The sequence below is a fragment of the Hypanus sabinus genome, unplaced genomic scaffold (assembly GCF_030144855.1).
Source record: "Hypanus sabinus isolate sHypSab1 unplaced genomic scaffold, sHypSab1.hap1 scaffold_1403, whole genome shotgun sequence".
In the NCBI taxonomy this organism is placed as follows: domain Eukaryota; kingdom Metazoa; phylum Chordata; class Chondrichthyes; order Myliobatiformes; family Dasyatidae; genus Hypanus; species Hypanus sabinus.
Genome location: NW_026779476.1, coordinates 36637 through 61662, shown reverse-complemented (window position 1 = coordinate 61662; position 25026 = coordinate 36637). Strand labels below are relative to the sequence as shown.

The 25026-nt window shown below is 45.4% G+C and overlaps 1 protein-coding gene across 3 annotated transcripts; it reads left to right on the top strand.

The window, feature by feature from the left end:
* Positions 1–411: 411 nt before the first annotated feature.
* LOC132386947 (NACHT, LRR and PYD domains-containing protein 3-like) lies at positions 412–24515 on the top strand. 3 transcript variants are annotated; one of them, XM_059959303.1, is made up of 11 exons: positions 412–579; positions 3238–3402; positions 10189–10281; positions 11876–12030; positions 13311–13482; positions 13581–13646; positions 19359–21096; positions 22936–23022; positions 23182–23352; positions 23506–23673; positions 23838–24515. In XM_059959303.1, exons 3-11 carry the CDS (start codon positions 10221–10223, stop codon positions 23923–23925), a joined length of 2706 nt encoding a protein of 901 aa, XP_059815286.1. In that variant the 5' UTR covers positions 412–579; positions 3238–3402; positions 10189–10220; the 3' UTR covers positions 23926–24515. The 3 variants fall into 3 exon arrangements, with proteins under 3 accessions (XP_059815286.1, XP_059815285.1, XP_059815287.1); XM_059959302.1 differs by having other exon boundaries at positions 3234–3402; XM_059959304.1 differs by lacking the exons at positions 412–579; positions 3238–3402; positions 10189–10281; ... (1 more) ...; positions 13311–13482; positions 13581–13646 and adding an exon at positions 13664–18825.
* Positions 24516–25026: the final 511 nt, after the last annotated feature.

Here is a 25026-nt window from a genome sequence, read left to right as displayed (position 1 = left end):
GGGAATATTCAAAGAAAAGAGGTGAGGGGTGGGGATGGGGCAGGAGCTGAGGAGTGAGAGGTGGATCCAGGTGAGATGGAGGTGGGAAGGTGAAAATAGTGACGAGGTGGGAGGTGAGTGATTGGGGCAACACGGGGCTGCAGAAGATGGAAATTAATTCCATGATCGAGGAAATGAGGATCGGGCAGAAACGTGTGTCTGAGATGGGAGATCTGTGAATGTGAAATAATGTAGGAAATGAGGCCGATGTTTCGGGCAGTGTGTGAGGGGCGAGGAACAGTCACCGGTCACGTGGGAGACCCTCCACCGTTACGTGATCATGTTTTACTGCAGATCGGCAGCATCTGCGTGTTTGTCTCCGAGGCCCCGCCCCCTCTCTGATGACGCAATAAGCACACTGCGCACTCTCACATCCCCGGGATGGGTTGTGAATCTTTTACTTTGTCTCTGTTCAAGCGGGTACGGTGCGGCTTATTTTCTGCGGAATCCTGCTCGGCAGAGTTTGCTCGCCGCCTCGGACGGAGAGCCGGGGGTGGAACGGATGATTCTCTGCGGAGCGAGACCGACAAGATCCATGCGGTGAGTACTGAGTCCGGTCCCGACCGATGCTGGTCAGTGAGTCCCGTTAACTTTCCCGAACTCGCGATCTCACCCTGCTTCCTCGACAAAACCTATCGGGGTCTGTCCGGGTCACTCCGAACGTGTGGATACTTTCTATGGTGTGTTGATAAAAGTTGGTTCGGGGAGAAGGGTAAATGCTAAAGTTCCTGTTGTTCTATCTTTGTCATTTTAGTACATAGTAGCATGTACTGTTAATTCAGTGTCTGTGCATTGCTGGAGGACCGTCAATGATCGTCCTTGATCCCTGCTCCCCCCCCCCCCCCCCGTTCCATCTGCTTAATCCCTGCCCATCTTGTTCAACCTCGGTCCAGCTTGCATCCCACCACCTCGATGATAAATATCGCCAAACTCTCTTCTACCGAGTTATTTCTGAAATCGGTGTTTGTTACCTGAACTGCCAGAAGATTTATTTAATGCAAAATAAGGAAGGATAAAGACAGTCACTACAATTTTAGTTTCAAAGTTACCAAATGGCCGTTGTGTTATTCTTTGCCAGACGGAACCACCCAGTATTTAAAGTTGAGTCTGATATTTCCTGTTTTGGTCATGTTTGGAGAGGCAATTTTCCTGTTACCGGGAACAGCCAGGATCTACAGGGAGTGGTGCACATTTTAATCGCTCTCTGGTCATTTCCTCTCATTGAGAGTTAGTGGCCTCGGGAGCAGATGGAACAGCCTGATAGTGGGGTGGGGAGGATGTTGTGAACATTCACTGTGTCGACTGTATTAACCCTGTGTTGGAATGAAGAGAAAACTGATGAATGTGGGCATTAAATTTGTGCAACTTTGTTCATGCCGTCACAAACAGCTTGTAATCAGTCAATAGTTGTGCATCGTTTAAAGTAAAAAGAGAAAATGCTGAAACCGTTCAACAGATCGGGCAGTGATAGTGAGTCTTCCACAGTTTCTCTTTCCACAGATCCAATCTGATGTACCGAGTTTCCAGTATTTAATTTCAATTTGAACTGAAAAGCCTGTTATTCCTGTTAGCCCACAGGAAATGCGACGGCCAATTGTGCTGGGCAAGATCTCATTTAACAATCGGATAATGATAAAATGCTTTCAGTTTATCTGCTCGAGACAATGTGAAACGTATTCCTGCCTGCTGGTGACCCACGCCCTGGTTTTCCAGCCCAATATCTGGCCCAGTCAAAGGATTATCAGGTTCCCATTCTGCCATAGGTTGATGCAGGAGTGTCAGCTTTTGAACTCTGAATGGCGGACACACTGCAGCATTGTACCGGCCGCAAGGGAGTCCTGGGAAATTGGTGCTTGGGCTGTAAACCTGGGATGTAGACTCCGGGAAGATGGAATTGTCAGTTTTTGAGATTTGACCAGGACAGTACTTCTGCAGATCGGGCTGAATGTTCCTCCTTCCACAATGAATCACAAGTCTCGGGTTGCTGGAAACCCCTGGTTGTGGGGAAATCCCCGATGTGGGGACGAAGTGTGAGGATTCTGGGTTAGGTCAGTGGTACGTGTGACCCTATCACGAATTTTGATCAAGGTAAAATGGATCTATGGCTCGAGCTGCTCGGGCTTATGAGGTGTTAAACGAGTATTTCTGGTCTGGTCTCTGCTGTTTGTTTCTGGGGTTCCTTTGGAGGCAATGACTGCTAATCTGAGGTGAGAATGAGTTCCTATACCATCCCTCACATCGAGAGGAGGTCATTAAATGTTTGCAGCAATAGAATTGGACCCAGGGGTTCAGTGTTCAAACCATTTTGCATACTTCCCCTCACTGTCACCTGTCTGTTAGTCACTGGTTCTGGGTCTGTGCTCAATGGAGTTCAGAAGGACAGTAGGGGCTGTGTTGGTGCTTGTTTGAGGAAACCTACCAAAATGCTGAAAGAACCTGGTTACAGTGGACATGGAGAGGATGTTTCCATTAGATGGAGAGTCTGGGAACTGACAGCCCAGTCTCAGAATAAAGATGCTTTCCCTTAAAATTGAGAGAAGGAGAATGTCTTAAGTAAAGGGTGACTGATCTGTGTGTAAAGGGGGCATCTTCTTTTTCTTTATTAATGCGTATGTTAATCAAAATGGCTTACAAAGGAATACAATTCTTGTGATCAGTAACTTTTAAACCAAACAAGCTTCCAGCAGTCTCTCGCAACAAAGAAGCATTCCTGCTTTTAACAAAGCAAAGAAGCCATTTTGATTAACATACGCAGTAACAAAGAAAAAGAAGAAACCCCCTTTACATGTGGTATTTGTTGCCACAGAGATTGGCTGAAACTGGAATTTGGGTATATTTATGGCAGATATTAATATATTTGTGATAGTTCCAAGTAGCGGCAGGGTTACAGGAGGAAAGCAGGAACATGGAGTTGGAATAAAATCAGCCCTGGTTGAGTGGTGGGCAGACCAGATGGATCGAATCACCTAATTCTGTTCCTGTGTCTTAGGCCCTACCATGACTGAATGATGGATCCTTTGTGTCCCATATCAGGTTTTGTAACATGTGAGGGACAATTACAGATTTGTTCACTCAGATCATTATATTTGTCTTAATGTTTAAATTTCAGTGAGTCTTATTTTTAGGAACATTGAGCAGTCATGTTTTGTTCTCCTTTGTATTGTTAACGTGCTTCATTATCTCTCTGGTTAAAGTTAGACCTGCAGTGAGAGGTTTATTGGAATAAAAACCCACAATGGGAAGCAAACCACGACTGAAGACGAGGGAACGGCAACAAGTGAAGCAGCCCGAGGATTGAGAGCACCGACTGGAGAGAACCCATCTGACTCAGAGATTCCATTGATTCAGTCAGCAGAAAGTTTGGTGAGTCTCATTTACTCTGATACTGGTCCTTTAGACATTATATACCTGTACAAAGGAAGATAGGAAATAGTTGGAGTGAGACTGAATGTACCCAGAAGTACCAGTTATGCCTCTGTCAGACCCAGATGCAATCACTCCAGCTCTGGTGATGTGCTGTCAGTATCCCAGCTCTTTAAAGTCACTCACATTCCCTCAGTGTTTGCTCATTTCAAGGTCTTCCACCCTGTGAAGTAGCGTTTGGGCACTTCTGAGTGGGGAGATGGAAACAGAGGGGGGAGTTTATACATAATAACTTTCAAAAAAAGTAATTCTTTGAACTTACTCGCTGCAAACTTGCTGGGCCTTTTCTGCTTGTAGTGACGGAGAATGAGAGATGACCTGATAGAGCTGTATAAAATGATGACATGTTTTGATCATGTGGATAGCCAGAGATTTTTTGCCAGGGCTGAAATGATTGACATGAGGGGGCACAGTTTTAAGGAGCTTGGAAGCAGGTAGAGGGGGGATGTCAGGGGAGTTTTTCCGCACACAGTGGTGGGTCTGGAATGAATTGCTGCCGACGGTGGTGGAGGCGGACGCAAAAGTGTTTTTTAAAAGACTCTCAGATAGGTACATGGAGCTCAGAAAAACAATGTTATACAGTTGGGTAATTCTAGACTGTTCCTAGAGTGGGTTACAAGGTCAGCAGAACATTGTGGGCTGAATGGCCTGTAATGCGCTCTATATTTCTATGTTCCATGTTCAAACTTACTACATACACCCTGTATATTCCCAACCAAATGATTGATATAGATGACAAGTAACAATAGGTATAACCGTGGGGAGCATCACGAGACACTGGCCTCGAGTCCAATGAACAGCCGTTCACCATCACCCTCTGCTTCCTGCCATTCTGCTGTTACCAGATTCTGGGGCTTTGTGACAAACACAATGTTAACAGGAAGATTAGACAGTAATTAATATGAAAAGAGAATTGTTGCTTCCTGAAAGGTCACGGATACTGTCTGATTCAATGGACCAACTCCTCCGTGGTTTACGATTTAATTTGTCCTGGGACCCATCTTCCTGGGTGAGTCAACGTCCGATAACCCACATCCCCGACCTCCCTCCACCCCGCCAATGGCCCCACAACTGCTCCCCATTTACCCCACGCCCGCACACGTAAACAGATCCACTTCACCCACATCCTCCCTCCCAGCTTGGGGAACCACAGCTAATTGATCCCATACTCTCGGCTCGGGCACAAAACTAAACCCAGAACTGCAAGACCAGACAACCTGTACTCTCCAGTCGTCCAGCTCGGTCCAGGCTTTTTTCCACTGCAGCCGATGCTCAATTTACACAGATCTGGGATCAGTCTCTTCCTCACCGCTGCCCGAACATGAGAAACTCTGGATGACACCTGTTATGTTTCCTTCATTGTTCCCCCGAAATCATGAAAAACGTCCATTGAACAGCTTTTGAAAACAAGTTCTCACCCACATGTGACGTCACTCTGCGCCCCCACATGCCTGATGTCACGTGTGTACCCCACACCGGGATCTGACGTTGTGTGTGCAGTTCCTTACGTCACGCTGGCGCTGAGACGGTTGAAATTTACCGGCTGAGGTAACAATTAAATGGCTCACCCACCCCACCCCACAGTCAATAGAGGAGTTACACTCTTCCCATTTGTGAAAAACAATGACAATCACTGGTTACACAAATAGCTGAGATGGGCCATACGAGGGGGCATTACGCTTGCTGATCACTTCTGACGCTCCCGACTTGAACTCCAAATCAAAGCGGAACAAACCTCAAAGTAATTGTCCCACCTTTTGAATTATTTCCATTTCTCTCCGAGGAAAGTTGGAAGTGTTTCTGAAGCATCTTCTCCTCCCGTCAGTTGATGCTGATTCCCTGGAGAAGGAGGGATCCCGGCCAAAGGAGGAGTGAGAGGGAATTAACAGGGAGGATAAATATGGTGTGACGGGTTGGATAGAATGGAGTCTGAGAGGTTGTTTATCCTGGTAGTGGATCAAGGAGCAGGATGGGGAAAGGAGCCCATTGACATTGGGGAAGGGACATGAGGGACACGTGTGGTGGAGAGCACAGATATTCACCTTATTGGTAGACAAACATTGGTAGACTGTATTTTCATATTGCTTGTGACACAGGATTGCATAATATCTGTTCCATCTGTTATCTGAATGTACTTGCCTGTGATGCTGCTGAACGTCAGTGTTTCTCTGTACCTGTACCTTCCCGTACTTGTGCACTGGGCAGTAAATTCAACAGGACCTGAGAAATCTCAGTGAGATTTGATTAGTGATGATCACCTTGGCAGCTCGGTAGAACAAGTGTAAAGAACATAAAATATAGAAATATAAAGCACGTAACAGGCCCTTCAGCCCACAATGTTGTGCTGGCCATATAACCTGATCTAGAAATTTACTAGAATTTACTTGCTGCGCGGCCCTTTATTTTTATAAGCACCATGTAGCTATTTAATGAGTCTCTTAAAATGCTCTATTGTATCTGCCTCTACCACCATCACTGCCAGAGCATTCCACGCACCCACCGCTCACTGTGTGAGGATCTTACCCCTGACGTCCCACTTGTACCTGCTTCCAAACACCTTAATTCTAGGCTCCTTCTTGTTCGTCATTTCAAGCCTGGGGAAAAGCCTCTGGCTATCGATACAACCAATGCCACCCATCTTTTACACCTCTGTCAGGTCACCTCTCATCGTCCATCGTTTCAAGGAGAAAAAGCCAAGTTCACTCAACCTATTCTCATCAGCAATGCTCCCCAATCCAGACAACATCTTTGTAAATCTCCTCTGCACACTCTCTATAGCATCCATATTGTTTCCTGTAGTGAGGTGACCAGAACTGAACACAGTACTCCCAGGTGGAGTCTAATCATGGTCTTATATACAGTCGGCCCTCCTCTAAAAAGACCCCATTGGATGCACCTCTACCACCGTTGGTGCCAGTGCATTCCACGCACCCACCGCTCACTGTGTGGAAAACTTACCCCAGACGTCCCCCTTGTACCTACTTCCAAGCACCTTAATACTATGCTCCCTCTTGTTAGCCATTTCAAACCTCGGAAAAAGCCTCGGCTATAGATGCAACAAATCCCTTTCATCTTTTACACCTCTGTCAGGTCACCTCTCATCGTCCATCGCTTCAAAGAGAAAAGGCCAAGGTCACTCAACCTATTCTCATCAGGCAAGCTCCCCAATCCAGATGACATCCTTGTAAATCTCCTCTGCGCTCTCTCTATAACATCTATATATTCTCCTGTAGTGGGGTAACCAGAACTGAACACTGTACTCCCAAGCGGAGTCTAATCGAGTTCTTGTATAGCTGTAACATTACCTCACGCTATTGAACTCAATTCCATAGTTGATGAATGTCAACACACCATATACTTTCTTACCAACACTGTCAACGTGTGCAGCACCTTTGAGTATTCTATCGACACGGACCCCAAGATCTCACTGATCCTCCACATTGCCAAGAGTCTTACCATTGATGTTATATTCTGTCTTTGAATTTCATTTACCAAAAAGAACCACTTCACGCTTATTAGTATTGAACTCCATCTGCCACTTCTCCACCCAGTTCTGTATCCTAGCGATGTTGCACTGTAACATCTGACAATCCTGCAGATGATCCGCAACACTCCCAACTTTTGTGTCATCAGCAAACCTACTAACCCATCCTTCACCTTCCTCATCCAGGTCATTTGTAAAAATCACAAAGATAAGAAATCCCAGAACAGATCCCAACGGAACACTATTAGTCACTATCATCAATGCAGAATACGAACCATCTATAATCTGCCTTCTCTGGGAATGCCAGTTCTGGATCCACAAAGCAAGGTCTCCTTGGATCCAATACCTCATTATGTTCTGTATGAGCTTTCCATGCGGAACCTTAGCTAACCCTGAAATCCATATACAGTACTTCCACTGCTCTACCTTCATCAATGTGTTTTGTTACATCTTCAAAGAATTCGATCAGGTTCTTAAGGCATGACCTGCCCTTGGCAAAGCCATGCTGACTATCCCTAATCAGACCCTACCTCTCAGGAACTTCTCCAAAACTTGCCCACAACTGAAGTAAGGCTCACTGGTCTATAATTTCCTGGGATATCTCTACTCCCTTTTTTGAACAAAGGAACAATATTTGCAACCTTCCAATCCTCTGGTACTTCTCCCGTCCCTATTGATGATGCAAAGATCATCGACAGAGGCTCAGCAATCTCCTCCCTCGTTTTTCAGAGTAGCCTGGGGTATATCTCATCCAGTCCAGGCAACTTATCGAACTTAATAACGTTCAAAAGCTCCAGCACATCCTCTTTCTTAAAGTCTATTTACTCAAGCGTTTTAGACCGCTGTAAGTCATCCCCACAACTTCCAAGCTCCTTTTCACTTATGAATACTGAAGCAAAGTCATCATTAAGTACCTCAGAATATTTTAACTGATCAGCAGATTGAGAAACGTCTGTTGAGAATGTAGTGGTGAAATTTAACCAAACCAAGTTGCCGTTGCTGGCGACCCCACGGATTTGTTATATTGGCATGGCGTCCCCTCAGCTCCAATGATGGTTGTTACAAATGTCGGTGGTATGTATTCGATCCGTTATTAGCAATCAGCAAACATACAATCTTGAAGGGATAAAACTGAAGTGTAAGTTTAGCGTATTTAAGAGGATAATAACAAAATATATGACATCGGTCAGTCCCCAGCTGTGTACTGCACGGAACAAATCAAAACTATGTAACTGATTCCCTTTGCGTTTACCACACCACAACGGATCCATATACGTTCTGGACATTGGGGTGAAAGAGAAGGTTTTCACGGTGGACCGGCTCAAACCAGCCCATGTGGTCTTGGCGCAGCCGGTCAATGTTCAGGCACCGCGGCGTAGAGGCAGACCGCCCAAACCGAGACTGGTCCTGACTGTAGAATTTGGGGGATGTATCGCCGGATCTGGGGTGGGGAGTTATGTAGCGACCCACTATCTACACAGGCGAACCAGCTCACAAATAGCCCACGCGCGGGAAGAGTCTTTTGTAATGCATCTCTGACGTCATATCCGCCCGGAGAGGGCGGGAACAGTACTGAGTAAAAGCCAGCGCCGCGAAGTTTGAATAAACTAGTTCTGAGTGCAGCTTACTGATTGAGTGTCATTATTCCCAGCTCTGTGAGTAGCACATCGCTACAATGCAAAGCTCATCCTCAGAGGCTCAGCAATCTCCTTACTCGATTTCTACAATAGCATGGAGTATATCTGGTTCAGTCCCGGCGACTTATCTCACTTAATACCTCTCAAAAGATCCAGCGCATGCTCTTTCTTATAGTCCATACACTAGTGCGTTTCAGTCTGCGGTTAGTCATCCCCACACTTCCCAAGATCCTTTTTCACTGTGAATACTGATGCAAAATACTCGGTATCTCAGAATATTTCAATGATCGGCACGTTGCGAAACATCTGTTGAGAATGTAGCGGTGAGATTTACCCAAGCTAATTTGCCATTGCCGGCGACTCCGCCCCCCCCCCCCCCCGCAGATCTGTTATACTTGCATGACACACCCTCAGCTCTCATGCTGATTGTTACAAAAGTCGGTGATATGTATTGGGTCCTTTATTAGCAATCAGCAAACATACAAACGTGAGGCCATGAAACTGAACTGTACCCAAGTGTAAGTTTATCGTATTTGAGTAGATAATGACAAGATATATTGCATCCGTCTGTCCCCAGCTGTGTACTGCAGTGAACAAAGCACAAATGTGTAACTGATTCCCTTTGCATTTACCACACCGTCACTGATGCGACTCGTTACCACAAAAAAGCATCATAAATACATAACACAGAATACAGTGCTGATAGAGAACAGATACATGGCTCCTACACTCAGGCTCAGCTCCGATACAGGGTCTTCCACCTGAAATATTAACATACTCTCTGTCTTGTTGAATAATTCCAGCATTTGCTTTTACTTATTTTGACCATTTTTCTCAACTGGCTGTTTTGGATGCATGGCATGTCGACATTGTGTTTAACAAGGTGTCATATAACTAACTATCTGATAATAGTCAAGTGATATGCTCAAAGAAATCTTAACCGAAATCTAGTGCTAATAATGTTCTTAATGTCCTGCCGGAAAAAAAAACAACCAACTATAATGCTGTAGGACAATGCTATGGGTGAGATTTCATTGTTTAAGATGTCAGAGTGTTTCTCTATAGACTCAAATCATATATTGCCATAGGTGTCAATGGCAGGCGACGTTCACTTGAAAGGAAACGATGAGAATCAGGTGTGACTGAGAAATCTGTATAATCCAGTGACGAAAGGAATAGAAGTGTCATCGTCAGCAGAAATGTTTCAACCCACACTGGCGTAACAGTTGTCCATTACTCAACACAGCGCCACCAGTGGTAGGAGGACCAAAACAATGGGCACTGTCTGCTCAACCTGTCTTCCCATTCCATTGACACATCACTCCCGGTCCAGGGCACAAGATTGGCTCCTAAAAGGGAATTGCCTGCAATATCGGAAGTAGATACCCTGGAGAATCCCGACCCAGTGTACAATCCATGGAGAGTGTGGAAATGGACATTGTGTGACTGTGGGTGGATGGGCACATGTGGACTAGGCCATGTCAAGGTTTCAGTGGACAGGCCCAAGATGTTTGGAAGTGTTTGCCTCCGTTTAGAAACAAAACAGTCTTTTCCTTTAAACCTCAATTAATGTTTGACCCTCCTGTTATTTTTTTTTTGTGACAGAGCAGTAAAAATTGATCACACCTGTCCACAAAATGGATCAATGTGCGAGCAGGAGAGGAGTTCCAGTAACGTCAACATCGGGAAAGGACACGGGTATGTTGGCGAATTATTTTAATTTATAAATACTCTGCTGATTCTGCATCTGGCTTTAATTCAACATCGGCAATTCACAAAGTGTTTGTGAGAACTGAGCAGAGAGATGAGAGACAGAGATAACATCTCTGGGGAAAACACAGTCACCCGTGGAAGGAGTACAGTTACCGTCTGCTCCATCTCCTCGAGCAGATTGTGATGCACAGTAAAATAGCGAGTTACTCCAGAAGACAAGACATTCTACAGATGCTGAAAGTTTTGGGCAACACAAAGACACAAAATATTGGCGGAACTCAGCAGGTCAGGCAGCATCCATGGAGAGGAATAAACATTTGACGTTTTGGGTCAGGATCATAAGGAATAGAAAGTAATGTGTTACGCAGAGAGGTTAGAGAGACTGGGATTGGACACGCTGGAATTAAGGAGATTGAGAGGGGATCTGATTGAAACAAATAAGATTATTAAGGGATTGGACAAGATAGAGGCAGGAAATATGTTCCAGATGCTGGGAGAGTCCCGTACCAGAGGGCATGGTTTGAGAATAATGGGTAGGTCATTTAGTACAGAGTTAAGGAAAAACTTCTTCTCCCAGAGAGTTGTGGGGGTCTGGAATGCACTGCCTCGGAAGGTAGGGGAGGCCAATGCTCTGGATGCTTTCAAGAAGGAGCTAGATAGGTATCTTATGGATAGGGGAATCAAGGGATATGGGGACAAGGCAGGAACCGGGTATTGATAGGAATTGATCTCAAAATTGATCTCATAGCCATGATCTCAAAATGGTGGTGCAGGCTCGAAGGGCCGAATGGTCTACTTCTGCACCTATTGTCTATTGTCTATAATATCTAAAATTTCTGTCCCCTCATTTCCAGTCTGATGAAGGGCCTTGGCCCGAAACGATTACTGTTCATTCTCCTCCACAGATGCTGCCTGACATGCTGAGTATCTCCAGTATTTTGTGAGATATTCCAGAGATTTGCTGAGGAAGGGGTTGACTAGGCAGGCAGACAGTAACCCAGAGCAAAGCGGTGTTGTTAGGCAGTACCAGGAGAGTATTCTTTATTCTCAGGAATTAGCAGAGTTCTTTCCAAGGACAGGTCCCAGATAAAGACGGTATATTCCTGGGGACAGGAAAGAGCAGCCTTCAGCCGCAGGAGCTATACCCTATGCCCATCCACCCTCGCTCCACACTGCACCCTCCATCCCCATCCCACATCCCCTTCCAACCCCTCCCACCCATTCCTGCTATCCCTCCTGCCCCTTTTCCCTCGACCCCCCTTCTCTTAAACACTTTCCTCCCTACCACTCCCCTTCCCTGTCCCCGTTACCCTACCACACACCTCCACTTTCCCCTACTCCTTGTTGTTTCCCCCACGCGCTCTCTGATTCCTTCTCCTCACCCCTCCCTCTCTCACCTGCCCCTCACTCTCCTCCTCCATCTCCCCCTCCAGTACCTTCCTTCTATCCCCGCCTCCCCCCCCCTTATATATTTCGTACTGTGCTTGGTGACCTGGAACCCCATCTTTAGGTTCCAGATAAATTTGCTGACCCATAGGAGGTCGGTAATGCCTTTCATGTTCCTCATTTTCCTTCACAGTGATCACCGAGCTCCTGGCAAGCTGGGATGATTCCCAGCTGCTGCAGTTGACGGACTCCTACCGGGACAGGGTGGAGCAGGCGATGGAAGGAGGGGTGCACGGAGTGAGCCTGGCATTAACGGCCAAGAATCAGTTCAGCGGAGATGAACATCGGGTGAGTGGGAGGGAGAATGGGTTTGAATTTTCACACATCACAGGACTGATGCAGGTTGGAATTCTGGTTAATCGAATAATAAAGCATCAAGACAAATCAGAAATATGTGTGTGTGTGTGTGTGTGTGTGTGTGTGTGTGTGTGTGTGTGTGTGTGTGTGTGTGTGTGTGTGTGTGTGTGTGTGTGTGTGTGTGTGTATTTTTTTCTTAAAACTGTGAATCTGAAGCAATGATTGAAAGAAGTGTAAGAAGTGTAAATACACCGGCGGCGGCTGAATGTTCAGAGCGAGGGGAGCAGGGAACAATTGTATGAGGTTGCAATAAAGGAGTTTAAATGGAAATACGGCTGAGAATCAGTCCAGTGGAGAGGAATGTCGGATGAGTGGGAAGTAGACTGGGTTTGAATATTCGCACATCAAAGCACCGATGGGTGTCGGAATTCTGACTTATTGGATATTAAATTAGGTGAAGGAATAACTGGGAAATAAATACTGTACATATAATTACCAGTGATAGAAAGGGGTGAAAAGACCCCGCGGACTGGTGGGTAGCTGCTCAGAATTCAGATTGAGTTGAGCACGTAACAGTTGTGTGGTTGAGGTTGCTATATTGAATAGGAATATGATGGGAAGTTTTGGTTTGTGAAGACTGCACAGCGTGACTGCAGAATGACAGTGAGAACCGGGACATCATCAGTGGATGCCACAGGAGGTCGAGCGTGTTCTGTTCTGGGTGGAGATGATGGTGTAATAATCTGTAACTGAAAACAGTGTGAATCGGGGAATACTGCCATGTTGTAATGTGTAATCACTGAATAAACCTCCACTGGAAAAAGCAAAGGGAAGGCATCAGGTGTCAGCCGGTAATCCGCTGTCATGTTGGACACTGGCGGACTGAGGAGATGAATCACATCATCTTTTCTGCAAATTCCCTGTGAATGCTTACTGTATTATAAAATCCCGCCTGACTTCTTTCTTCATCTGTGATCGTTATTTTATTATTTCTGTTTTACACCGTCAAATCCGGTGAGGAATTATTTATGGATTTGAAGCAACAATGAAGGGGTCACAGACCAACAGGGATCTCATTGACTGGTGGACCAGGTTCCCGGTGAATGTCCGTCCGTGTGCTCTGCACTCAGAATGTACAGACCATGTCCCGACAGGATCAGCACCCGTCCGGGTGATTGCTCAGTGTGATCACGTTAAAGAGCAAATCATTTACTTCTCATTCTCTGTGTGAATCTGTCAGTCCCCAATATGTTCACCGTTACTCTTCACAGAAAATCTCTGATCTCGCTGATAAGGGAGAGCGGGCGGACAGTTCTAAACTCCTCCTGAGCCTGGTGATGGAGAAAGGCTCCCGCGCCCGGAGGGTGATGTGGGAAACCTTTGTGAAAATGCGGATTGGTGTCCCAAAATTGGACAAAATACTGAAAGAAATACAGGAACATGGTGAGATAGTATCAGCGATTAATTCAAATTTCGATTGAATACGGTACATGTAACAATTTGACAAAAATGATTTCCTCAATTTGTTTAAATTCAAACAGGTTGTGATTCTTCCCATCGACCAATTCCCGCTCAACATTTACTAAAGCTTCTCAGTGAGCTGAAAGGTAAGTGAACATGCATTGAACACTGAAGAGTATAACACAGGAACAGGCCATTAGGCAAATAATATTGTGCCAAAAGAGCCAAGAAGTAAATCAAACAAACCCAAACTATAATCTCTCCTTCCTACACCATGTCCATATCCCTCCATTCTCCTTACAACCATGTAAGTATCCAAAAGTATAGGCAGCATGGAGTAAATGAGCTGCTCGAGGAATATAAAGAATGTGAAATGAATCTTAAGAAAGAAATTAGAAAAGCTAAAAGAAGATATGAGGTTGCTGTGGCAAATAAGGTGAAAATAAATCCAAATAGTTTCTACATTTATATTAACAGCAAAAAGATAGTGAGGGATAAAATTGGTCCCTTAGAGAATCAGAGTGGACAACTATGTGTGGAGCCAAAAGAGATGAGGGAGATTTTGAACAAGTTATTTTCTTCAGTATTCACTAAGGAGAAGGCTATTGAAGAGTGTAAGGTAAGGGATACAATTAAGGTATTTATGGAAGCTATGATGATTGAAGAAGTACTGGCACTTTTAAAGAATATATAAGTGGATAAGTCTCTGGATCCTGACAGGATATTCCCTAGGACCTTGAGTAAAATTAGTGTAGAAATAGTAGGGGCTCTGACAGAAATATTTCAAATGTCATTAGAATTGGGGATGGTGCCCGAGGATTGGCATCTTGCTCATGTGATTCCATTTTTAAAAAGTTTTCTAAGAGTAAACCTAGCAATTATTGGCCTGTAAGTTTGAAGTCAGTGGTGGGTAAATTAATGGAAAGTATTCTTAGAGGTGGTATATATAATAATCTGGATAGACAGGGTCTGATTCGGAACAGTCAACATGGATCTGTGCGTGGAAGGTCATGTTAGACAAATCTTATTAAATATTTCGAAGAGGTTACCAGGAAAGTTGACGAGGGTAAAGCAGTGGATGTTGTCTATTTCTACTTCAGTAAGACCTTTTTGACAAGGTTCCACGTGGAAGGTTAGGATGTTTCAGTCGTTTGGTATTAATGTTGAAGTAGTAAAATTGATTATACAGAGGCTGGATGGGAGATGCCGAAGAGTATTGGTGGATAACTGTTTGTCAGGTTGGAGGCCTGTGACTCGTCGAGTGCCTCAGGGATCTGTACTGGGTTCAATGTTGTTTGTCATTTACATTAATGATCTTGATGATGGGGTGGTAAATTGGATTAGAAAGTATGCAGATGATACTAAGTTAGGTGGCGTTGTGGATAATGAAGTAGGTTTTCAAAGCTTGCGACAAAATTTAGGCCAGTTAGACGAGTGGGCTGAGCGATGGCAGTTGGAGTTTAATGCTGATAAGTGCGAGGCGCTACATTTTGGTAGGAATAATCAAAATAGGGCATACATGGTAAATAGAAGGGCGTTGAGGAATGCAGGAGAACAGACTGATCTTGGTATAATTGTGCATGGTTCCCTGAAAGAGGAATCTAATGTGGATAGGGTGGTGAAGAAAATTTTTGGTATGCTGGCCTTTATAAATCAGAGCACTGAGTATTGGAGTTGGGATGTAATGTTAAAATTGTATAAGGCATTGGTAAGGCCAAATTTGGAGTATTGTGTACAGTTCTGGTCACAGAATTATAGGAAAGATGTCAACAAAATAGAGAGAGTATAGAGGAGATTTACTAGAATGTTACCTGAGTTTCAGAACCTAAGTTACAGAGTTAGGTGTTTATTCTTTGGAGCATATAAAGTTGAGGGGTACTTGACAGCGGTATTTAAAATTATGAGGGGGATGGATAGAGTTGACGTGGATAGGCTTTTTCCATTGAGAGTTGGGGAGATTCAAACAAGAGGACATGAGTTGAGAGTTAGGAGGCAAAAGTTTAGGGGTAACACGAGGGGTAACTTCTTTACTCAGAGAGTAGTAACTGTGTGAAATGAGCATCCAGTAAAAGTGGTAGAGGCAGGATTGATATTATCATTTAAAAATAAATAAATGGATAGGTATATGAACAGGAAAGTAATGGAGGGTTTTGGACTGAATGCAGTTCTGTGGGACTAGATGACAGGAAGCATTCGGCACAGACCAGAAGGGCCGAGACGACTTGCGTCCGTACTATAATTGTTATATGGCTATGTGGTTACTATTCCTCATGTTGCTTTCCGAGGGAACAGGCATGACAGTGAAATTCCCACACCCATTTCTGATTATGACACAGATACACTTCCTGATTTTTGAAGAATATCATTTCTACCATTGTCACATTCTCTAAAGTAAATATGTCCACAATCAATGTTTTCCTACGCTCCCTATCACAGCCGAATACATTGATTGGAGACGCCCCACACGCCTGACAGAGTCATAGATACATAGAAAACTTACAGCAGTGTACAGGCCCTTCGGCCCACAATGCTGATCCGAACTGTCCTTACTTTAGAAATTATTTATGGTTACCCATAGCCCTCTATTTCTCTAAGCCCTATGTAACCATAATACAGAACATTATGAACTCATAACTTGGCTGGAGAAGTCTGAACACAGAATCTAAGGTACTAAGTTACATTTGTTTTCCAAATCAGTCACGATTGATTTTCATAGATACAACTATATCTGACTCAATACTATCAAAATGTGATACTGAAGTTATCAATACTTTTCTCATGTGGAAGGCAATTCAACTATGCACCATTATACCTAGATCACTCTGTTCTACTGCATTCCTCAACGCCCTACTATTTACCATGTATGTCCTATTTTGATTAGTCCTACCAAAATGTAGCACCTCAGACTTATCGACATTAAACTCCATCTGCCATCGCTCAGCCCACTCTTCTAACTGGCCTAAATTTTGTCGCAAGCTTTGAAAACTACTTCATATCCACAACGCCACCTATCTTAGTATCATCTGCATACTTTCTAATCCAATTTACCACCCCATCATCCAGATCATTAATGTATATGACAAACAACATTGGACCCAGTACAGATCCCTGAGGCACACCACGAGTCACCGGCCTCCAACCTGACAAACAGTTATCCACCAATACTCTCTGGCATCTCCCATCCAGGCGATATGAGAAACTTACAGGGGGAGTGGTGAGCAGAGCTAGGAAGTTGGTTAGTGAAAGAAGGCCATGTAAGAAAGGAGAAAGGGGCTGGAGAGAGCACCAGAGGGAAGCGTAGATGATCTTAGTGTGGCCATTTGTATTTCGGTTAGACCCGACGTAGATTGAGAGACCGTTTCACTGAGCATTTACGCTCTGTCCGCCAGAACAAGCGGGATCTCCCTGTGGCCACCCATTTTATTTCCACTTTCCATTCCCATTCCGGTACATCAGTCCAAGGCTTCCTCCAATGTCGGGATAAGGGCACACTCAGGTTGGAGGAACAACACCTTATGTTCCGTTTGAGTAGCCTCCAACCTGATGGCATCAATATTGATTTCTCAAACTTCCAGTAAAGGTCCCTCTCCCCCTTCACCGTTCCCCATGCCCTCGTACGTCTCACGTTATCTCCTTGCCGGTCATCGCCTGCCTCTGGTGCACACCCCCCCCCACCCTTTTTCTTTCTTCCAGGGCCGTCTGTCTGTCAAGAATCAACTTCCTAGCTCTTTGTTTCATCCCTTCCCCTCCAAGCTTCACCTATCGCCTGGTATTTGTCTCTCTCCTCCACCCTCCCCCACCTTTCAAATCTACTCCTCAGCTTTTCTTCTCTGGTCTTGCTGAAGGGTCTCGGCTCGAAACGTCAACTGTTCCAAAGATGCTGCCTGGCCTGCTGAATTCCTCCGGCATTTTGTGTGCGTTGCTTGGATTTCCAGCATCTGCAGATTTCCTCTTGTTTGTGAAATTGTAGGCCAGTTAGCCTAACCTAAGTGATTGGTAAACAGTGCATTATTTTAAATTACTATGATTGCACATTGCACATTCAGATGGAGACGTAATGTAAAGGTTTTTACTCCTCATGTATGTGAGGGATGTAAGAAATAAAGTCAATTCAATTCAATTATTAATGTTCAGGTTTCGAGGTATTTGGAGGTACTTTTCACATTGTTTGTCAATGATTTAGATAATGGAATTGATGGCTTTGTGGCAAAATTTGTTGATGATACTAAGATAGGTGAAGGGGTAGTTAGTGCTGAGGAAGCAATGCGATTGCAGCAAGACTTAAAGAAATTGGAAGAATGGGCAAAATGTGGCCCATGGAAAGCTGTGTTGGAAAATGTATGACAATACATTTTGGAAAAAAGAATAATAGTGCAGACTATTAACTAAATCAGGAGAATGTTTAAACATCACGGTTTAATGTGGCATCATGCTGGCACCAACGTTGTGGGCCGAAGGGCTTATTCCTGTGCTGTTCTGTGATCTATGCAGGTCCTGTGACAGCTGAAATCCTGAACCGCCTGCTACCGAAATTCCTCGCTCTCTGCTCTCTTCTTCAGCACCCGGCCTGTAATCGGCATAAGTTTCAAACTTGTATTAAAATCACAGACCAGTAGCATCTCCCCTTTCTCCCCTTTCCACAGACGTTGTCTGACCTGCACTCACATCCACACTCCCGTCCTTGTACAGCTGTGCTGCAGAGGTCAGGTCAACATGCTGCATAACAGTGGCGGACTGGAAGGGTCTACAACGGGTAGTCAAAATTGCCCAACGCATCACCGGCATCCCCAGCCTACCTTCCATCAGGGCGTATATACAGAAAGGCTCCGGAAAAGGGACAGGAACTTCAGGAAGGATCCCACCTATCCTGCCTGTGGGCTGTTTGCCCCTCTCTCATGAGGGAGGAAGCTACGTAGCATCCACAGCAGGACCACCAGACTTAAAATCGGTTATTTTCCTCAAGCAGTAAGACTGATCAACACCTCCAATGACTAAGCTAAACCTCCACAACCAACAACACCCACCCCACCACCAGCACGGTTTGAAAATTGTCTGTAGAAACCACCTGATTTCAGAGTGACTCCTGTATCGAGCGCTTTTATATTTATTGTGTTTTTCATTGCGTTCTTTATCTGAGTTTTTGTTCTGCATCAGATTCGGAATAACAATTATTTCCTTCTCCTTTACAATTCCGTATCTTGAAACTTGAATCTGTTGAGTATTTGCAACACATACTCTTTCAGAGACACGAGACTGAAGATCTGCCGTCTCAAACCATTTTCTGAAAGAACAGTGAGCTGAGCAGCGTCTGTAATGATGGAAGAGGTGAATTGTCTGTGATTTGTGTCAAAATGTTGACTGTCTCAATCTTGACATTTTCTCCCCCAATCACCCACCCACAGTGCACGTGCTGATCAACAAATACACTTTGTACGCTGGATAAAGTAATGGTGGGAGGGGGATCTGTGATTCTCCTTTGACAGAATGCCCATTACCCTTATCTCCATCTCCTCACGCACCATATCAGCACTGGGGATTAAAAGTTTCTTCCAGAGGAACAGTGATATCTCTGGCTGTAGTGAGAGGTTGTCCAGTACGGGACAGTCGGGGTAAGTAAACTACGAGGGAAATAATCAACTTCACAACACAATTAATGTGGAAATGTGATGATCTGGTGTTTATTTAGACCAGGCCTCTCTGTCCAGTCAGGGGTCTGTTAATTAAATTTACTGTACTGTATGAACATCCATTGGTGAATCCAATTAATGCAACAGCTTTGGGCTAACTCCTGTCTGCTTAAATACTGAGTTCTGAGTTGAGGCATCTAATAGTTTGTCCACTGTCTGTTCACATGGAAGATGTTCAACAGAAACACAAGGAGACTCTGCGGGCACAAACTGAAACACTGAGAGTGAACACGATCCTGATGACGGAGAAGGTGAAGGTTTTCCAGCTGGTTGATCAATACACTGAGCTCACGGTCATTTCTACTGTTCGAGATCGGAGACTGGTGGAACATGAGCTGCTGGAAAGAGGCAGAGACCACGAGGAGTGGAGAGAAAAACATCTCCGTGGTAAGCTGGAAAAAATCCGGACTGATCAGCTGTTCCAGAGCAGCTTTTCCCGGAGTAACTCTGAATCTGGGAATTCGGCAGCAGTTGCTGGAGACCCAGGGATCGGGAAAACCACAATGGTACAAAAGATTGTTTATGACTGGGTCACGGGGAAAATATATCAACAATTCCAGTTTGTCTTCAGTTTCAAATTCCGGGGTTTAAACTTCATTAACCACAGAATAAACCTGACAGAACTCATTCTGGATCAGTATCCTTACTTTGCAAATATCCTGAGAGAGGTCTGGAAGAACCCAGAGGGATTGCTGTTTATATTCGATGGTTTGGATGAATTCAATGACGCAATTGATTTTGCTGACAGTCGGAGAGATACAGAAACTTGGTCCACATGCACAGATCCTGAATTCAAGTGCAAGGTGTCTGATATTGTGTACAGTTTAATCCAGGGCAAGCTGCTCCCAGGGTGTTCAGTGCTGGTGACCACCCGCCCCACTGCGTTACATTTATTGAAAAAGACTGAGATCAGTGTCAGGGCTGAAATCCTGGGATTTTCTGGTGAGGAACGGAAGAAATATTTCTTCAGGTATTTTGAAGATCAGACGGTGGCAGCAGCTGTTTTCAGACATGTGAAGGAGAACGAGATCCTGTACAGCATGAGCTACAACCCCTCCTACTGCTCGATCCTTGCTCTGGCACTGGGCCCCTTCTTCACACCAAATGTCAGGGACCCGCAGCGAGTGCCCAAGACCATCACCCAACTGTACTCCTACTATATTTACAACATCCTGAAAAACCACAGCCGTGAGATTGAGAACCCCCGTGATATGTTACTCAGGGTTGGTCAGATGGCCTTCAGAGGAGTGTCCGAGAAGAAGATTGTGTTTACAGATGGGGATTTGATCAACTACAATCTGCAGCCTTCCCAGTTCCTGTCCGGGTTCCTGATGGAGCTTTTGGAGAGAGAGGATTCTGCCCGGAATGTGGTGTACACATTCCCACACCTCACCATCCAAGAGTTTGTAGCTGCAGTCGCACAATTCCTGAATCCACATCCCGGGGATATCTTGAAATTCCTCACTGGAGCCCACAATACCACAGATGGGCGATTTGAAGTATTTCTCCGTTTTGTTGCTGGACTCTCCAACCCAAAGACAGCTCGGGGCCTGGAGGAGTTTCTGGGTCCATTTCCTCATCAAACAACCTGCCGGGTGATTGACTGGGTGAAGGAGGAGGTTATACGCCAGATAAATATCTCTGCTGGTGAAGATGATACAAGGAACCTCCTGAACACATTGCACTACCTGTTTGAGTCTCAGAATACTGGACTGGCTCGAGGCACACTGGGATCTGTGGAAAAACTTTCATTCAGTGAAATGCCACTGTCCCCGATTGACTGCGGGATCCTGTCTCATGTCATCGGATTCTGTGATACAATAAAACACCTCTGTTTTTGGAACTGCCGTATTCAGTTTGAAGGAATACAGCGGCTGGGATCCGGGCTACACAAGTGCCAGGAGTTGAGGTAACCAGATTTCTCTCTCACTCTGAAATGTGAAACTGTTCCATTGTGTTGTTTCAATGCGAAGGAAATTGGGTAAAATCGGAGTAAATCAGATTGCGAAAAATTGTGACAAATGACCAGGGGACCGGTCAGTAATTCCACAGGGACGAGGGTTCTGTGGTTCTTTCTGATGGGATTTGGAGACTCCATCAGATCATGAACAACAGCCATTCGTTTAGTTGTAGTAAATCACAGGATTGGCCATGTTTCTCGCTCCCTGTGACACGTCCATTGACATTATTCCTTCTCAATGTTAATGACAACTAGACCAACACAAACTGTAAGCGGGTGTGTAGGAACTTCCCACCATTTTCCCATTGACATGAGAGTGTAAGCTGTCTTTCCCAGTGAGAGCTTTAGAAATGCGGCTGTGAGTTTGTCCTCCTCTGCCCTTCCCTGTGACAGACTATCTCCATCTCTCCACCTGTGTGACTTTTCTCAATCGCCAGTACCCAGGCACTATGTGGGCATCTTTTCTCCCGATTGTGGACCTCAGTTTAGACCAACCTCTCCCATGGATCTATGTCTGCATCAGCTCCTCTTGTAGGAGCATCTTTTCTCAACACTATACTCCTGTGGGATCTCTGTGCACACTTCCATTCCCACTGTTGGACCTCTCTGCGGAAGTCTCATTCCTACTGTGCGTTCATTTCTCCCCATCCTTCTGTCGGGTCTCTCTTCCCCACTCCATTTCCCCCATGGGGGCTTCTCTTCCCACAGCCTGTGGAATCTCTCTTCCACATCCCCATTCCTGCTGTGGGTTCTCTCTTCCCAGTCCTCCTTCCCCCTATGAGATCTCTCTTCCCCACCCCTTTCCTGTTGTCAGCTCTCTTCCCCGTCCTCCTCCCCTTGTGATATCTCTAATCTCCACCCCCATTACCCTTGTGGGAACTCTTCTCGAATCCCCTTCCTCCGGTGGGATCTCAATTCCCTCTCGCCATTCGTTCTTTTGGATCTGTCTTCCCCATCTCGTTCCTCCAGTGGGATCTTTATTCCCTAACTCCTTCTTCCTGTCGGGATCACTTCCCCACCCCCTTTCCTCTGTCGGCTTCTCCCTTGCTCATTCCATTCATCCTGTGGGGATCACTTCCCCATCCCCCTTCCTCTGTCGGGTTCTCCCTTGCTCATTCCATTCCTCCTGTCGGGATCACTTCCCCATCCCCTGTCGGGTTCTCCCTTGCTCATTCCCTTCCTCCTGTGAGGTTCTCTCTTGCCCATCCCCATCTCTCCAAAAGGAATCTCTCTTTCCGCATTCCGCTTTCTCCTCTGGAGTCCTTCTACCCCATTTCCATTCCTGCTATGTGGAATCACTCTTCCCCACACCCTTCATCCTGTGGGATCTCTCTTCCCCATCTCCCTTCTTCCTCTCAGAATCACTTTTCCTCATTCCCCATCGCCCTGTGGGGATCCCTGTTCCTTGTTCCCCTTCCTCCTGTGGGGATCATTTTTCCCATCACTTTTCCTGTGTTGCGGGTCTCTGCGCGCATCTCCCATGGAGATTTTCCCACCCACAATTCTTCCTTTCAGTGGGACGATCTCTCACCCTTCAACCCTGCCCCTTCCGACATTCTCACATCAGGAACACTATTCTAACTGTTGGGGAACGAGACAGAATATGGGAAATTACAGTCACATTGACAGTAAATTACTGACATTCAGTAGTGAAATTTGACAGTGGTGGGAATCCCAATCAGTGATATACTGAAGCATTTCATTTTTCCAGAAATATCCGAATGACAGATATTCCCTCATACCCATGGTTTCAATCTATTTGTTCATTAGTTTTCTCTTTGTGTTTAGACTTGGGAGTAATGACCTGGGAGATTCAGGAGTGAAACTGGTGTCTGCGGCTCTGAGGAACCCAGAGTGTAAAATACAGAAACTGCGGTAAGTACCAGACTGTTGGAGATTGTGTTTACAGTTACTGGGTGTCAGAAATTGAACATCAAGCTGATAAGTAATTGTGTTACTGATAAACACTTGGAATTTCTGATGTCTCCTGTCTGTGTGTCCTTCACTCTCACTCTCTCTCTCTCTCAACCCCAGGCTGAACGATGTTGGCCTCACAGGTTCTGGTGCCGAGGATCTCGCCTCCACTCTCAGTGCAAACCGTACACTTACAGAGCTGAACCTGAGTGTTAATAAACTGGAAGATTCAGGAGTGAAACTGGTGTCTGCGGCTCTGAGGAACCCGGAGTGTAAAATACAGAAACTGTGGTAAGTACCAGACTGTGAGAGTTTGTTTACAGTCACTGCGTGTCTGACCTTTTACATTGATATGATCAATAATTTTGTTACAGATAAACACTAGGGATTTGTATTGTCTCCTGTCTCTCTGTGTCCTTCACCCTCACTCTCTCTCATCTCCAGGCTGTGGAAAGTTGGTCTCACGGATTCTGGTGCCGAGGATCTTGTCTCGGCTCTCAGTACAAACCAATCACTGACGGAGCTGGACCTGAGATTAAACTCGCTAACGGACCGATCTGTCCCTGCTCTCCGTCGCCTGATACTGTCCGTCCAAAGTCTGGCCTATATTGAGTGAGTATTCTTGTCAATGCTCAGTGTGATAAAATATCAGTGGATCCGCGGGTTCACCGGTGATATTTGTTTGTCAGCGTTGTTGAAATATTAACCCCAATCCCCTGTTACACTCACTGTTGTATCATTTGTTTATTTCCTCTGTATTCTTCCCTCTGTTTCAGGCTGTGGAGAAATCACTTCAGTGAGACTGGGGAGATGGAACTGAGATCTCTGCAGGAAGTTAGACCCGGACTGACAGTGAACCTGTGAACATCTGAATGAGTGAACATCCCCGCTCAAGGGATGGGGACATTTTGGTCGATTCCTCACCATCCCCTTTAATGACAACACTCCGGGTTTAATTCCCAATGGTTCTAACGGGTCACGTTTCCAACCAAGCACTCTGTGATGTCGGAGGTGTTTCCGCAGGCATGTAATTTCCCTTTGTGACCAGCGGCGCTATTTCTGCTGGATGTCCCGGTCTGAGAGTTCATTTAAGTGAGACCTTGGGGAAATACACAGATAGAAGAGGCGGGGCTCAGTCTGGGACACCGGTGTCTGGGGTGGGATTATCCTGAGAGAGAACACTATTGCTCACTATGCTGAGGAAAATACATTTAGGAGTCTGTCCGAAATTACGATGTTAAATGAGTAAGTACCTTGGTAGCGACCCTGGAACTGCAGCGATCTCGGACACTGTCCTGAAATGTGATTTTATAACCATCGGTTTCCTGAAGCGGAGTGATAGTGAGAAACGGGACTGATGATTCAATCTGTTTACTCGTTGTTACTGGTGTGTGACTCTCAGTTAATTGTGTGTGACTCTGAGTGAATCAGGAATAGCTTATTTATTTCCGCAAGTTAGCAGGTTACACGTTGTTTAATTTACATTTACATTTGTCATGTGTGTTGGCGCGTGGCCTAGTGGACAAGGCATCGGACTAGCAACCTGAAGGTCACTGTTTCGAGCCTGAGCTGAGGCAGCGAGTTGGTGTCCTTGAGCAACGCACTAAACACATTGCTCTGTGGCACCGGGGCCTAGTGCTCGTCCCTTGGACAACATCGGTGGCGTGGAGAGGGGACAGCTTGCAGCCTGGGCAACTGCTGGTCTCCCATCAAAAAACCCTGGAAATGAAACCTTCCAAGGCGCAAATCCATGGTCTCATGAGACTAATGGATGACTATTATTATGATGAAATCAATAAACTGCTGTAACTTGATTTGTGTTGGACTTGATTTGAGTTTGTTCGGGAACCCTATCACACACAGCGAACCAGAGCTTCTCGCAGAGGCACAGCTGAGGGAGAGGAAAGTTTGTTACCCTGGATCCCGTAACCCCTACAGCACCCACGCTGATCCCGCGCTTTTCTC

Coding starts and splice junctions, on each gene's coding strand:
- LOC132386947 (XM_059959303.1), top strand. CDS start 10,221: ATGGATCAATGTGCGAGCAGGAGAGGAGTTCCAGTAACGTCAACATCG. Junction 13,483..13,580: donor GAAAGAAATACAGGAACATG/GTGAGATAGTAT, acceptor AAATTCAAACAG/GTTGTGATTCTTCCCATCGA. Junction 23,023..23,181: donor TGTAAAATACAGAAACTGCG/GTAAGTACCAGA, acceptor TCTCAACCCCAG/GCTGAACGATGTTGGCCTCA.